Source organism: Mus pahari, chromosome 17 (assembly GCF_900095145.1).
Source record: "Mus pahari chromosome 17, PAHARI_EIJ_v1.1, whole genome shotgun sequence".
NCBI classification, from domain to species: domain Eukaryota; kingdom Metazoa; phylum Chordata; class Mammalia; order Rodentia; family Muridae; genus Mus; species Mus pahari.
In genome coordinates, this window is record NC_034606.1 from 24,685,962 (window position 1) to 24,699,019 (window position 13,058).

The window sequence follows — 13,058 nt, forward strand, 5'->3', positions numbered from 1 at the left end:
CCAACAATAAGGTGGCTGGTGCTAATTTATAAGCAACACTAGAGTTTTGGAATCCTTTCTGCAAATTCATCCCCTTCAAATCCACTTTTTAAACAATTGACGAGCATCCCTAAAGAGAGTGTATAACGTTTCCGGAGGACATCGACTCATTTCATGAGTTTTGGTTCATAGAATTACTAAGTTTCCTAAGTGGGAGACAGTACAGACTGACCATAACAAACATGGCTGCCGCGGCTTCACAGAGCGACCCACTGCACCCGAAATTCCATTCCCTGATCGCAGGAATACTTCGAGAGCTGGCTTTGTTTATGGACGCCACTTCCGGTGCGCCGTAGCGGAGCGGGCTTAGCTCTTCCGGTTGTCGCGGCAGTCTTACCAAGGGAGAAGGTAGCCCCACCGGAGAATCTCCCCGATGGACACCGACGGGGTCCAAACACGAGCGACATGGAGAGAGAGTGTGAGGAGCCTGTAGTTGTCGCAGTTGTGACTGAGCCCCGGTTCACGCAGAGATACCGAGACTATCTGGAGGAGCAGAAGCTCTTGGACAGGCAGCACCGGGTGGCCAAGCTGCGGGATGGCGCGGTGGCGCTGCCGGTGCTGGCGGGAAGCCTTTCCGAGCAGCATCTGCGGGAGCTGAGGGATCGCGTGGCCCCGGGCAGCGCCTGTGTGCTGACGCGGCTCCCGGATCCTCTTCCTTCCAAAAAGGCCCGGGTTCGTTCACCTGCTCAGAGACTGTGTCTGGAGGTGAGGCGTTGGATGGAGGACCGCGGAGTGACGTGGACCGCTGAGTTGGAGGCAGATCTGCCCCGGTCTTGGCAACGGCATGGCGACCTAATACTGCTTAGTGAAGACTGCTTCCAGGCCACGCCGTGGAAGAGTCTGGAACCAGAACTCTGGGAGACCGTTGCCTCGGCCCTCGGAGTTCAACGTTTGGCAAAGCGAGGGCGGGTGCTACCGGATGGGACTCGAACTCCGTCAGTGACTCTGCTGCTGGGTGACCATGGCTGGGTAGAGCATATGGATAATGGCATCCGGTATACGTTTGATGTGACACGGTGCATGTTCTCCTTCGGAAACATCACCGAGAAACTTCGAGTGGCATCGCTATCCTGTGCTGGAGAGGTCCTGGTGGATCTCTACGCAGGGATTGGTTATTTTACATTGCCCTTCCTAGTTCATGCTGGCGCGGCCTTCGTGCATGCCTGTGAATGGAATCCTCATGCCGTAGATGCTCTAAGAAACAATTTGGAGATCAATGGAGTGGCAGACCGATGCCAAATACATTTTGGGGACAACAGGAAACTGAAGCTCTCAAACACTGCAGATAGGGTGAACCTCGGGCTCATTCCCAGTTCTGAAGAAGGCTGGCCCGTTGCCTGCCGAGTGCTTCGGAAAGACGTTGGGGGTATTCTGCATATCCACCAAAACGTAGAGTCTTTCTCAGGAAAGAATCCACAGCCACCTGGAAGCAGTAATGTGGAAAAAGAGCATTGGCCTCATCCCCAGAAAATCACCACTGATAAACGGGGAAATAGAACTACTGAGAATTTCAGGGGGGAAATGTCATCGGCCAGCAAACCAGAGTGGCAAAGATGGGCAGAATCTGCAGAAACTCAGATCGTCTCTCTTCTTCATCAAGTGCATGGGAAGCCGTGGAGGACACAAATTCTGCATGTCCACCCAGTGAAATCTTACGCTCCCCACGTGGATCACGTAGTCCTAGATCTGGAATGCCGCCCCTGTCCTATGGTTGTCTAGAAGGGGTAGACTTAATGACACAGTAGAGCCAGATGTGTGGTCCTTGGTGCTTCAGCGAGGCCCGTGTTCTCAGCCTTCTGTTTTCTGGTGACCTTTTAAAGTGATTTGTGGTCTGAAAATGAACTCTAGATCAATCCAAAAAATTTGTCTTCTGTTGATCACGTTGAGAATGTATTAAAGTATCAGAGGAAACCAATGTGATTCATTAAAATAGGATTCATCTGTGCAGACATGAATTCTGCATTTTTACCTTAGCTTTCAATGATACGGCCTTAATATTCATTTGGTCTTGGATTTATTTGCATATAGAGTTTCCTTGAATTGGATCGTGTGGCCTTTTTTCTAGTAAGTCATACAGACATTATTACAGTGAAATACAGTATTGGTCCCACAGATTACTAGCTACATCATGTGAAATCAACTGGTAAGCCAGGATCAAAATAGGGAAACCAGTGTCCATTTCTACAGATGTTTTGTAATTTACAGGTACAAAGTGACAGTGGTTTGCACTAAGGTGGCAGCCATGGGGACTTGAAAAATAATAGGTTGGAAAAAAAAAATCATTGTGACCAAATTATGAACTCCAAATTGAAGCATTAATGCGGTGCTGCTTTGTAACCGAGACTAAATTACATAGGAAGGGACAGTAAGTAGAGGTAACTCAAATTCTATATCATTCCTCAGTGGAGTGTCTATGTGTGGGTGTGAGAGAGTATTAAATATTAGACCGTTTTTATTTTATGTTAAAGAGAGTTAAGACATACTTCTCTGTCCCAATGCAGCAACTCATGCGTGTAATCTCAGTACTTGGAAGGCTGAAGACAGGATGAGTGCTGTAAGTTCAAGGACAACCTGGGTCAGGGTATACAGTGAGACCTTGTCTTAAAACCAAGAATCACTTCTCTGAACTGTAAGGAATCTAAAGTTCTAGCCTCGGGCTTTACAATAGCTATACAAAAATCTTAAGCTTTTTATAGACCTTAAACTTTGGATTTATCATCTTTTCCTGGTCAAGAAGCTATAGGAAGAGCTTGCCTTTTGTCATATGCTGTGAACAGGCAGTTGGTGTCAGGTGTAGCTGGTGGAATTCATTTCACTAAGAGTTGTTCAATCCTGAGTCCCACATAGCCCAGTTACATAACACGACAGGAAGGGAAATAAATAAAGGCAGCTGGAAAGGCAAAGCACCGGTTTCCCACAGTATGACTTGTACCTGTAGTGGTTGGGTAAGCTAGTGCTGGTACAGAGATGTAGCAGGCATTCTAAGGAGGCTGTTGAGTTTTCACCCTGGAGATGTAGCATCCAGGTATGCTAAAACAGGATTACAGGACTTCCTTTATAGAGGAAATCCTTGAAAAGCGTCACTAGCCCTGAAAAGTATTTCTTTTTCATTTAAAAAAAAAAAAAAAACCACACACACACACACACACATACAAGGTCTAGAAGCAACAGTAGCAGCTGTTGCTACTGAAGGTAGGAAACATATTCCACAGTTTTCAAACCATCTGATTATAAAATCACAAGGCTTTCTACTATCCACTGCCATTCGCTACTAGGATAGCTGATCGCTGAGGGTCACATAGAGCTCTGTTTTGATGCACTTTGAAGCCCTGTGAGCTGGTTTGCTTGGTGAAGGAGACAGAGGACAGGGTGTCTTCTTCCTTGTCTTGCTATAAAACCTGGCCTTACATGTGTTGTGTGTGCCTGCTACTCTTGCAACAGTAGCAATAAGGACTGCCGGTGCCTTTCCCATTAAGCACAAATATTCAGTGCCTTCTACATGTGATAGGTATAGAAAATAAAGGACCGTTAGGTTAAAGAAGTCCTCTCCCCAGGGAGCTCACAGCTTAGCAGCAGAGAGTACACAGGTCCTCAGTGCTGGAGCGGAGTGGCTGCCACGCGATAACTTGCTGGACAGATGCAAAAGGGGGAAGAAAGTTCTGACGAAAATAGGAAGTCTACGAGGAACTAGAACTAGTTCTTGAATTGGTTGGGTGAGATTTTGCTGGGTGGGGAGGAGGCAGAGCTAGGCCCCAGAGTTTCAATGCTCCAGAAGTGAGCCATTGTGACTTGCTTGTAACAGGACATGGTGATGTGCCTGTTGGCGATAAAGACTGTTGTGAGCAGGGTCTTGTACACCACAGGCTCCCAAGGAAATGCTATCCTATGGCCCCACTGCAGACCCCTGCTTGTAACATCCCTTTCTCGGAGAGTCCTTCCTGTGTCTGCCTGAATTGTCTTACTTCCTTCTCCCTGGCTAGGTTTCTTTGCACTCGTGCGCCAACAGCTTGCCATATTGGAACTAAAATGCTAAAGATGCCAACCTGGGGCTTGAGTCCAAGGGAGAGCACCACTTGGGAACTGAGGAATTGTCTTTTGTCATATGCTGTGACCAGGCAGTTGGTGTCAGGTGGAGTTGGTGGGATTCATTTCACTAAACATTGTTTAATCCTCAAGTCCCAGGTGGCCTGGGTTACATAACAAGACAGGAGGGAACTAAAGACAGCTGGGAAGGCAAATCCCTGGTTTCTCATTACCGGGAGAACTAAGTGATCAAAGGTGAGCTAGAATCTGCTGATTGGGATTAAAGTTTTCTACAACAGTCAGGTAAGCTAGTGTTGGCCCGGAGCAGGCATTCCAAGGAGGCTGTTGAGTTTTACCCTGGAGATGTAGCATCCAAGTATGCTAAAATGGGATTACAGGACTTTTATTAAGGAAATCCTTGCTCAGCAACACGAACCCTGAAAAGTCTTTCTAATCTTTGTCATTTAAAAATAAATCTGCAACTCCCCAACCCCTGACCTCGGCTACCCAATCTGTTTATGCCACAGTTGGGATTTTTTTTTTCTCATAGGCAGAAAATGTTTCTTGTATTCTGAATAGTGGACTACGTATCCGTATGATATATTTGACAGACAGTAGCATACAATATAGGAAACAATAAATAAGCGACCACACAGCAGTGTGGCAAGTACTAAGGGCAGATAATAAATCAATAACAGGAGTACAGCAATGCTCACACCTAAAATTGAGACTTCTGAAATCAAGTTTTTTCATTTGCTGTTAATGCCGCCACCTACTGGAGAAGCCATGGAAATAAAAAAAATCTATCACAAACTCTTACTGGAAGACACTCATAAAGAACCAGCAATGTACTGGACACTGCAGTGAAACAGTGGACAAAACCAAACCCAGATTCCATGGACCTCATAGTGGAAGACCAAAAAGTCACACAACACCCACATATAACCTTTTTGTGTAATCCGCATCCTAGCGAGTCCTGGGAGGAAAGGTTTTTGGTGCAACAGGAACCAATGGTTAAAAGCGCACGCCTTTAATTCCAGCACTTGGGAGGCAGAGGCAGGTGGATCTCTGAGTTTGAAGAAAGTCTGGTCTACATAGCCAGGATAGCCAGGACTATGTAGAGAGACCCTGTTTCAAAACAAAATAAAACAAGAATCCAACAACAAAGTCCAACTCCTTGGAATGCGTGATGATGGGGTCCAAGGAGCACAGGCGCTATCGGTCCAGAATTGAGGATAAAGTACACAAGTGCATTGTGGAGGAGGCGTCTGAGGGGCTAAAACAAGTTTGTGTACATGGAGAAGAAAGAGTAAGGGCTGAAGGCAGGATAGGAGTGTGGTACAGTAGATGTGGAGGCACAGGCCTGTGATATCAGCACTTGGAAGTCAGAGGCAGGATGAACAGTTGGAGACGAGCCTTGATTACATACACAGTGCTAAATGAGTCCCCGTCTCAAGAACATCTAAATAGAATCAGATATTATTGGAGAATTTTACAATGAAAATGTAACATGGTTAATACAAATTTTATATATTTGTTAAAAGTAGGTTTTTTTCCTTCTTTTTTATTTTTTTTTCTCCTAAAGTTTCTAATCTAGAGTGATCTCAATATGATCCTCTTAGCCTTCTGAGTTCTGGAATTATAGGTGTGCACCAACATATGCCTGGCTCCCTGGAGTTTTAAAATGTGCTCTCAGGCCAGGAGATGCTTCGGTGGTTAAAGCATTCACCATACAATTGTGAGTTCAGATCTCTAGAGTCCACATGAAGTAAGGCGGAAATAAGAATCCCAGGAAGATCACAGACCAACTACCCTGGGCTGTTGGAGATGCTGAAAATCTGGAAGCAAGAGTGACACCCTAACTTGTCCTCTGACCTTCACACATGTGAAGTGGCACATGCATACCTACACACAGAGAACACACACACTCCACTCCCCCATGAGCATGGCCCTTTTGCCACCTGTCCACATTTCCTACAGTTGGTAAGAAGGTACTATTAATGGAACTAGCCCGTACTAGCATATGATGCATTTTTGTGTTGTTGTGCAAATATTGTTGACCTTATGGATGGTGAGGCCAACAGTTGGGATGTATCCTTACATTTTTCTGGAAAAGTTTGAGTACACTTGTTTTTCTCCACACTCTCTAACAGTCCACCCTGTGAACTGTAGTTACCTTGGGATCCCAGCCTGGTCAGCCTGGACTCTATTAACTCCAGGCCCAGCTGGCCACTTTCTCCAGACAGGAGTAAACAGGAGTAGTTTTGACTCACCTGGGTTGCCTCCCATGTCTCATGGATTACTGTCCTTCAATGTCTATGACCAACGAATTAACCGTTTTATCTAGTTTTTAAAATACTATTTAGATTATAATAATTTTTGTACATAAAATTTCTAGCTTTAATAATTACTTAGGAAATTCATTCCAGTACACACGTACATATACTTTTGTTGAAACAAAAACCTGAGCATGAAGCATGTAAGAATTCTGTGCTCTAATAATTGAGAATGCTTATAAAGTAATTAGTGCAGTATTACCAATATAATGGCATTTCTTTCTGATTAGATATAACCTGCAAGTTTACTTGCTTCTTGATCATACACAATTTCAATGACAAAACAGATCTCTGGGTTTTTAAATGTCAAAGCCTTCCAGTCAAAGGCAGATAATCATTAATGAACATGAGGCCAACACTGAGTTCTGCATCCCCACATGTGCACTACCATTAGGTAGCCAAATAGAAACAGATTGGTAGAAGGTTGCCCTAATTTCTATCTTTTAGTGATGTTCACTTTTGAAAGGTCTAGGCTCACATAATTTAAAAACAGAACCGGTAACAAAGCCAGTTATGAGAAGGATGCCAGAAGCCACATAGTGTGATGAAGCAGCTCTCAGCCGGTGATACTTCTCAACAATTCCAGATGAGCCTATATACCCAAGGAGACCAAAAGACCTAGCCTGTGTACACCAGCAGAAGCCGTGAGGGTATGTGTGGAGCTAAAGCCTCAGGCTGCTGGACCAGAAGATTGATTTTATGCTGAAGAGACCTCAGGGCGCATGTCTAGTTTTGCCACAGAGTTAAATTAACCCTCCTACCCTCTCACCAATAAAGTCTGATGAGATCTGGATCGTTGCAGTGTGCCACAGATGGTATTGTGTTGACTCGGCCAGACAAACAATAAATGGCATATTGTGTATCAGAGAAGGGGAGAATCCCCAGTGAGACCAGCAGCCTGTTACATCAGTGAAAGATTTCTGCCCCAAGAAGTTTGCTTAGAGGATACGGTATCTTCCTCATAGCAAAAACTAACTGTTGCACATTATCCAGTCATTTCACCAGAACTAATTTATTCTACTACCAAAGAAGTACACTGAGCTCTGTCGGACTCTGGTAAGTTGTAACTTGGGAGTCATGGTTCTAATTCATAAACTGGCTGAGGAGGAGAAGGAGACTGACATTCTCAGTGGGACCCAGGGTATGTGAGACTCTGCTTGTCCAGGCTGCAGTGTGAGTTAGCCCTATTGTCTGGGACGTTCAACCCAGGAGATTCTGAGGTAAAGAGTGTTTGTGATAAGAATCCGTGGAAGTTCACAGCAAGTGAACCACTAACCTACAGCAAGGTCATCTCTGCAGGGGACAGCCATACAGACAAGGAAAACGAAGTTCTATGCAAATTAGTGAGGACTGCTTCTTGTGGACTGTTGGTGACTATACAGGCAGCTTCCCATGACAAACTGAGTTTTGTCGGACTTAAGTCAATCCATCGAATCCAGAATTGATGACAGTGATCATCCAAGATAATTTCCACAGTTAGAGGAAACAAGAGGCACAGGAAGAAGTTCAAACTCCCATGAGCTATATGTAAATCTTCCCAGTGCCCGTCCCTCAGCTCAAGTTACAGCCATTTGGGAGGCCTGTATCCACGCTAAACACCATTATGTGGAGCTGTGTTCTGTGTGCATAGACTACTGTGCTTTGGGGGATGGCAAGTGAATAAAAATTCCCACAATGATAGATTGAATAATGGCTTGTAATAAGTTCTTATCCTAATATCTGAAACATATGATAAGTTATGATAAAGTAATGTCGTCAAAAGGGGACATTATCCTCAATGACCACTACACTTACTAAGAGAAGCAATGTAGTTATTTAAGTGAGAATGTCTCCCATTTGTGAAGGATTAGGAATTGTGGCCTTGTTGAAGAAGATGTGTAACTGGAGATGGGCTTTAACGTTTTAAAAGCCATTTGCAGTTAGCTCTCTCTACCTCGTGCTTGTAGATAGAGGTAAGCTCTCAGCTACTGCTCCAGTACCACGCCGCCCATGATGGGCATGGACTCATTATCCGGAAATATAAGTTCCAACAAACGTTCTCTTTTATAAGATGTCTTGGTCTTGTTGTCTCTGTACGGTAGTTGAAAAGTGATTAAGATACCCAGCGTTCAGGGTATGAAACGGCAGCAATAGGAAATTAACACACTCAATCTATCTTTCCTAGGAAGCCATGAGGGAAGCCAGTGATTCTCATTCCAATGTTGTGGGTCTAGGGGTCTTGATTCCTAACATGGGAACTAGTTCATCAAAAGACATGTAATAAAATGATAATAATAATCTTTAAACTTGCCAGGGCTTCTTGAGGGGCACTTCAGGTCCCTTGTGCCAAGAGAGCAACAGGCCCGGAGAAGCCACAGTTGAGGTAGCTAATTTAATCATGAAGAAGTACTGTCACACTGCAAGGGTATGTTGTATACCTACCACATGCATTATCAGTATCATGATATTTTGCTACCCAATGCCAGGAGTAAATCAGCCAGCTTCCAGAATGGCAGGAATACCTTCTCCATAAAAACGCATGAAAATGCTCTCCAACACTGTCAAAGTGAGCCTTTTATGGGCTCTGAAGATTCCTGAAGTCTTATAAATGCTAGTCGAACAGAGTATTAAAAAAACAAAAACCTCCTATAGCCAGACAGGAAAGCAGTGGAGTGACAGAGACACCAACCCACCCACAAAACTTTCAACCCAACATTTATCCTGTCTACAAGAAATGCAGGCACAGGAAATGGAGCAGAGACTAAGGGAATGACCAACCAATAACCAGCCCAACTTGAGACCCATTCCATGGGCAAGCACCAATCACTAATACTATTAATGATACTCTGTTATGCTTGCAGACAGGAGCAAGTTGTCCTCAGAGACGCTCCACCTAACAGCTGACTCATACAGATATGGACACTTACAGACAAACAGTGGGTGGAGCTTGGGGACGCTTATGAAAGAATAGGAGGAAGGATTGCAGGGGCCCCAAAGGGGTTAGGAACTCCACAGGAACACCAAAAGAGTCAACTAGCCTGGACTCTTGGGGGCTCTCAGAGACAGAACCACCAACCAAAGAACATACCTAGTCCTCCCTGCATATATGTAACAGATGTGCAGCTTGGTCTTCATGTGTGTCCTGAACAAGTGGAGTGGGGGATGTCCCAAAAGCTGCTGTCTGTCTGTGGGGTATGTTCTTCTAGCTGGGCTGCCTTGTCTGACCTCAGTGGGGGAGGAAGCGCCCAGCCGTGCAGAAACTTGAAGTGCCAGGGTGGGAGGGGGATACCCAGGGAGGGAGCTCACCTGCTCAGAGAAGAAGGGGAGGGAGGACAGGGGAAGGATTGTGGGAAGTGGGTGGCCAAAAGGGGGGCGGTGAACAGGGTGTAAAGTCAATAAGTTAATTTTTTAAAAAAAATCTTAACATAGCTTTACCATTTATTAAAGACAAAAGCAAGTCTGTACACTGGTGAGACATGTTATTTCTACATAAAGAATTAAATCTTGGTGGGTGCATGAGATGGATCAGTGGGTAAGGCACTTGACACTGAGAGGACTGAGTAAGACAGTGACAGGCTGACTCCAAAAACAGTCTACACACTGGCAGTTTGGGAGACTAGGCCTAAGGTTCTCTGAGAACCTGGATCCAGGAACCTGAGGTCAGCCAACCACAGCTGCGGGCAGCCAATTCCAGGACACCTTGTCATCTGACCTGCAGTAAGAACAGGCAGCTAGAATGAGTAATCGACCCTCAGGGAGGTCTCCAGGGCCTGAACAATTATAGAATCCATCAGACCCCCAGAGACAGAGCTAACCAATCAAGGTAAAAGGGCACACACACCCCTCCTGAAATTCCCCTGATGAACACCAAAAGCTGGGCCTGCAAGTCCATCAGGGGTCTCCATTCCCAAGTGGGGAGAGCCCTACATTCAGGAAATTCAGCTAAATAAATACTCTTTGCCCTTGCATACTATTTAAGTCTAGGGTATCAGTCTTCAGCTAGTCTTACACCCTGACACCACTGTGCCTGAGGGTACTACATGGACCCTCTAACTGTCTTCAACATCTTAGACTGATTTTATAATCGTCAATACTGAAAATTAAGCTTTGCACAAATAAAGCAGAAAATGGCAGAAGCATGTTTGGAAGCATTTGGGAAATTGTTGAAATTCTGTCCAAATATCAAACCAAATTTTACTTAGTGACTTTCTTATGAAGCTCAAGCCAGCAACTCAACGATTTTTAAAACCAATCGCTCCAACACAGTATAATCCAGAGGCAAGTGCTGATTTGGTGATACATGCTGAGGAGCAACAGTAGGAAAAATAGTCTTTGGGTGGTTTTATTGTTGTTGGTTTCGTTTGGTTTTGGTTTTAGTGGGTTTTTTGTTTTTTTGTTTTTAGTAGTGTACCTATTGTATTTAAGATAAAAAACCTTTGTGTGTCCAATAAAAAAGTCATCCATATTCTCAAATGTGAGCCCAGGTGTTTCAGGCAGTGTTTGATGGCACTGCATGGCACATGCCACACAAAACACACGTGTGTGCAGAACCAAGGTTGCAGTGAAGTCCTGTGACACACAAATGAGCCCTTCTAGAAATACCGTCTGGCTCATTACACATTTGACTTTGAATTCATGTTTGGGCATTCCATGTTCAGAAGTCTTCCATGGTTGCCAAACATTTTCATAATCTCCTACCTCAGTTATGCAACTCTACGTGGGGTGGTGACCCACAGTTCAAACAAGATGGACTCTGGGGTGTTTCCCCATTAGACGGCATGCTGTAATTCGTTAGGCAAGCCCCTCTGTCCTGTTATTCACTGGGTTTTTAAAATACTCCTTTCCCCATTGTATTGTATCATCATGAGTTAGGTAACTATATGTCAGGCTTTCCCTACATTTTCTTGTTTATTTGTATTTTGAGACAGAGTTTGTTGGTGTATCTTGGCTGTTCTGGAACTCGGTCTGTAGACCAGGCTGGCCTGGAACTCAGAGATCTGCCTCTCAAGTTCTGGGATCAAAGGCTTGTGCCACCAGTGCCTGGCTTCCTTACATTTTCTATTCTGTTCCATAGGTTTAGTTACCCTTAGCCATACACCACACCATGTGTCTTCATTATTACAGCTTTGGACTAGGCCTTGACAGCTTATAGGAAAAAAAAAGTGTGTGGGGGGGGTAGGGTTACACACCTTTAATCCCAGAACTCAAGAGGTAGAGACAGTTGGATCGATACGAGTTTGGAGACAGCCTGGTCTGCAGAGTGAGTTCCAGGACAGCCAGAGCTACACAAAGAAACCCTGTCTCAAAGAACAAAACAAAGCCAACAAAAAATTTTATTCTTTAAGATGATCTTAACTATTGTTGACATTTTCCATTTTCTTATGAATTTTAAAGTCAGTGTGTCCACTTTTTAAAAAATGACCCTATTCAGATTTATTTCTCCAAATTGAGGCTATTTTGAATCTAGAAGGTTGAAATCTTTACAACACTCAAGTGTCTACCTCAAACCTTTATTCCACTCACAGCAGCTGTGAAATGAGAAGTGAGTATCAGAAGTTCACCCTCCAGGATCCTATACTGAAGGGTCGTATACATCTATCTGCCATTGGGTACCAGAAATAGGCATGTCATATAACAGTGGACAGCGTATTATAAGAGGATGCCACAACAGCACAGCTAGCTACCTTAGTTTGTACTGTGTTTGCACAACCATGAAATGCCCTAACATTTCTGAGCCTTATGTGATGCATGATCATTTATTTGTCTACTGTGATCTCTCCTCCTTGACGTGACCTTAAAGTATTGTCTGCATTCTCCTCAGAAGTACCTCAGCCCTTGCATTGTGGTCGGCAATGACCCTAGACTAACATATTGTAATCATTTCTATTCTAAAATACATTGAGTTCCACTTGATGGTTACCATCTGTAACAAACTGAGTATATATATATACCATACTCCTATAAACAGAATATTGGAAAGAGTGTTGAAATAGCATAGAAGCTCCAATGGATATTTTTCCTAAAATTTATTCATGACATACCATACTAAGTACTTCCAACATTTTTTCTTTCTTTTTTTTAAAAATTATTTTTACTGTGCTCTTTTTTAAAAAAGATTTATTTATTATTATATGTTGTAGCTATCTTCAGACACTCCAGAGGAGCATGTCAGCTTTCATTGCGGATGGTTGTGAGCCACCATGTGGTTGCTGGGATTTGAACTCAGGAACTTCAGAAGAGCAGTCAGTGTTCTTAACTGCTGAGCCATTTCTTCAGCCCCGTCCCCCAACATTTTTTCTTGTTTTATTTTTCAGTATTTTTGTTGTGGTGGTGATCATTCCCTAACACATGCCAGGGAAAGTGCTCTAACACACACATACACACACACACACACTCCCCAGCCTATAAATTATTTGTTTGTTGATATAGGATCTCACTATGTAACCTCAACTGGCCTCAAACTCACAGAGATCAGTCTGCCTCCTAAGTGCTGGGATCAACATCGTGTGCCACCACACTAAGCTTGTTTTATTTATTTTATTTTATATTATTTTATTAAAAGTAAAACATAAAGCCAGGTGGTGGTGAATGCCTTTAATCCCAGCACTCAGGAGGCAGAGGCAGAGGCAGAGGCAGAGGCAGAGGCAGAGGCAGAGGCAGAGGCAGAGGCAGAGGCAGAGG

The 13,058-nt window shown here is 44.0% G+C and overlaps 1 protein-coding gene across 1 annotated transcript; it reads left to right on the top strand.

Annotated features, from left to right (window-relative positions):
* Positions 1 to 337: 337 nt before the first annotated feature.
* Trmt12 (tRNA methyltransferase 12 homolog) lies at positions 338 to 1,986 on the top strand. The gene has a single exon (XM_021217136.1). The coding sequence runs from the start codon at positions 445 to 447 to the stop codon at positions 1,756 to 1,758; it is 1,314 nt and encodes a 437-aa protein (XP_021072795.1). The 5' UTR covers positions 338 to 444; the 3' UTR covers positions 1,759 to 1,986.
* Positions 1,987 to 13,058: the final 11,072 nt, after the last annotated feature.

Coding starts and splice junctions, on each gene's coding strand:
- Trmt12 (XM_021217136.1), top strand. CDS start 445: ATGGAGAGAGAGTGTGAGGAGCCTGTAGTTGTCGCAGTTGTGACTGAG.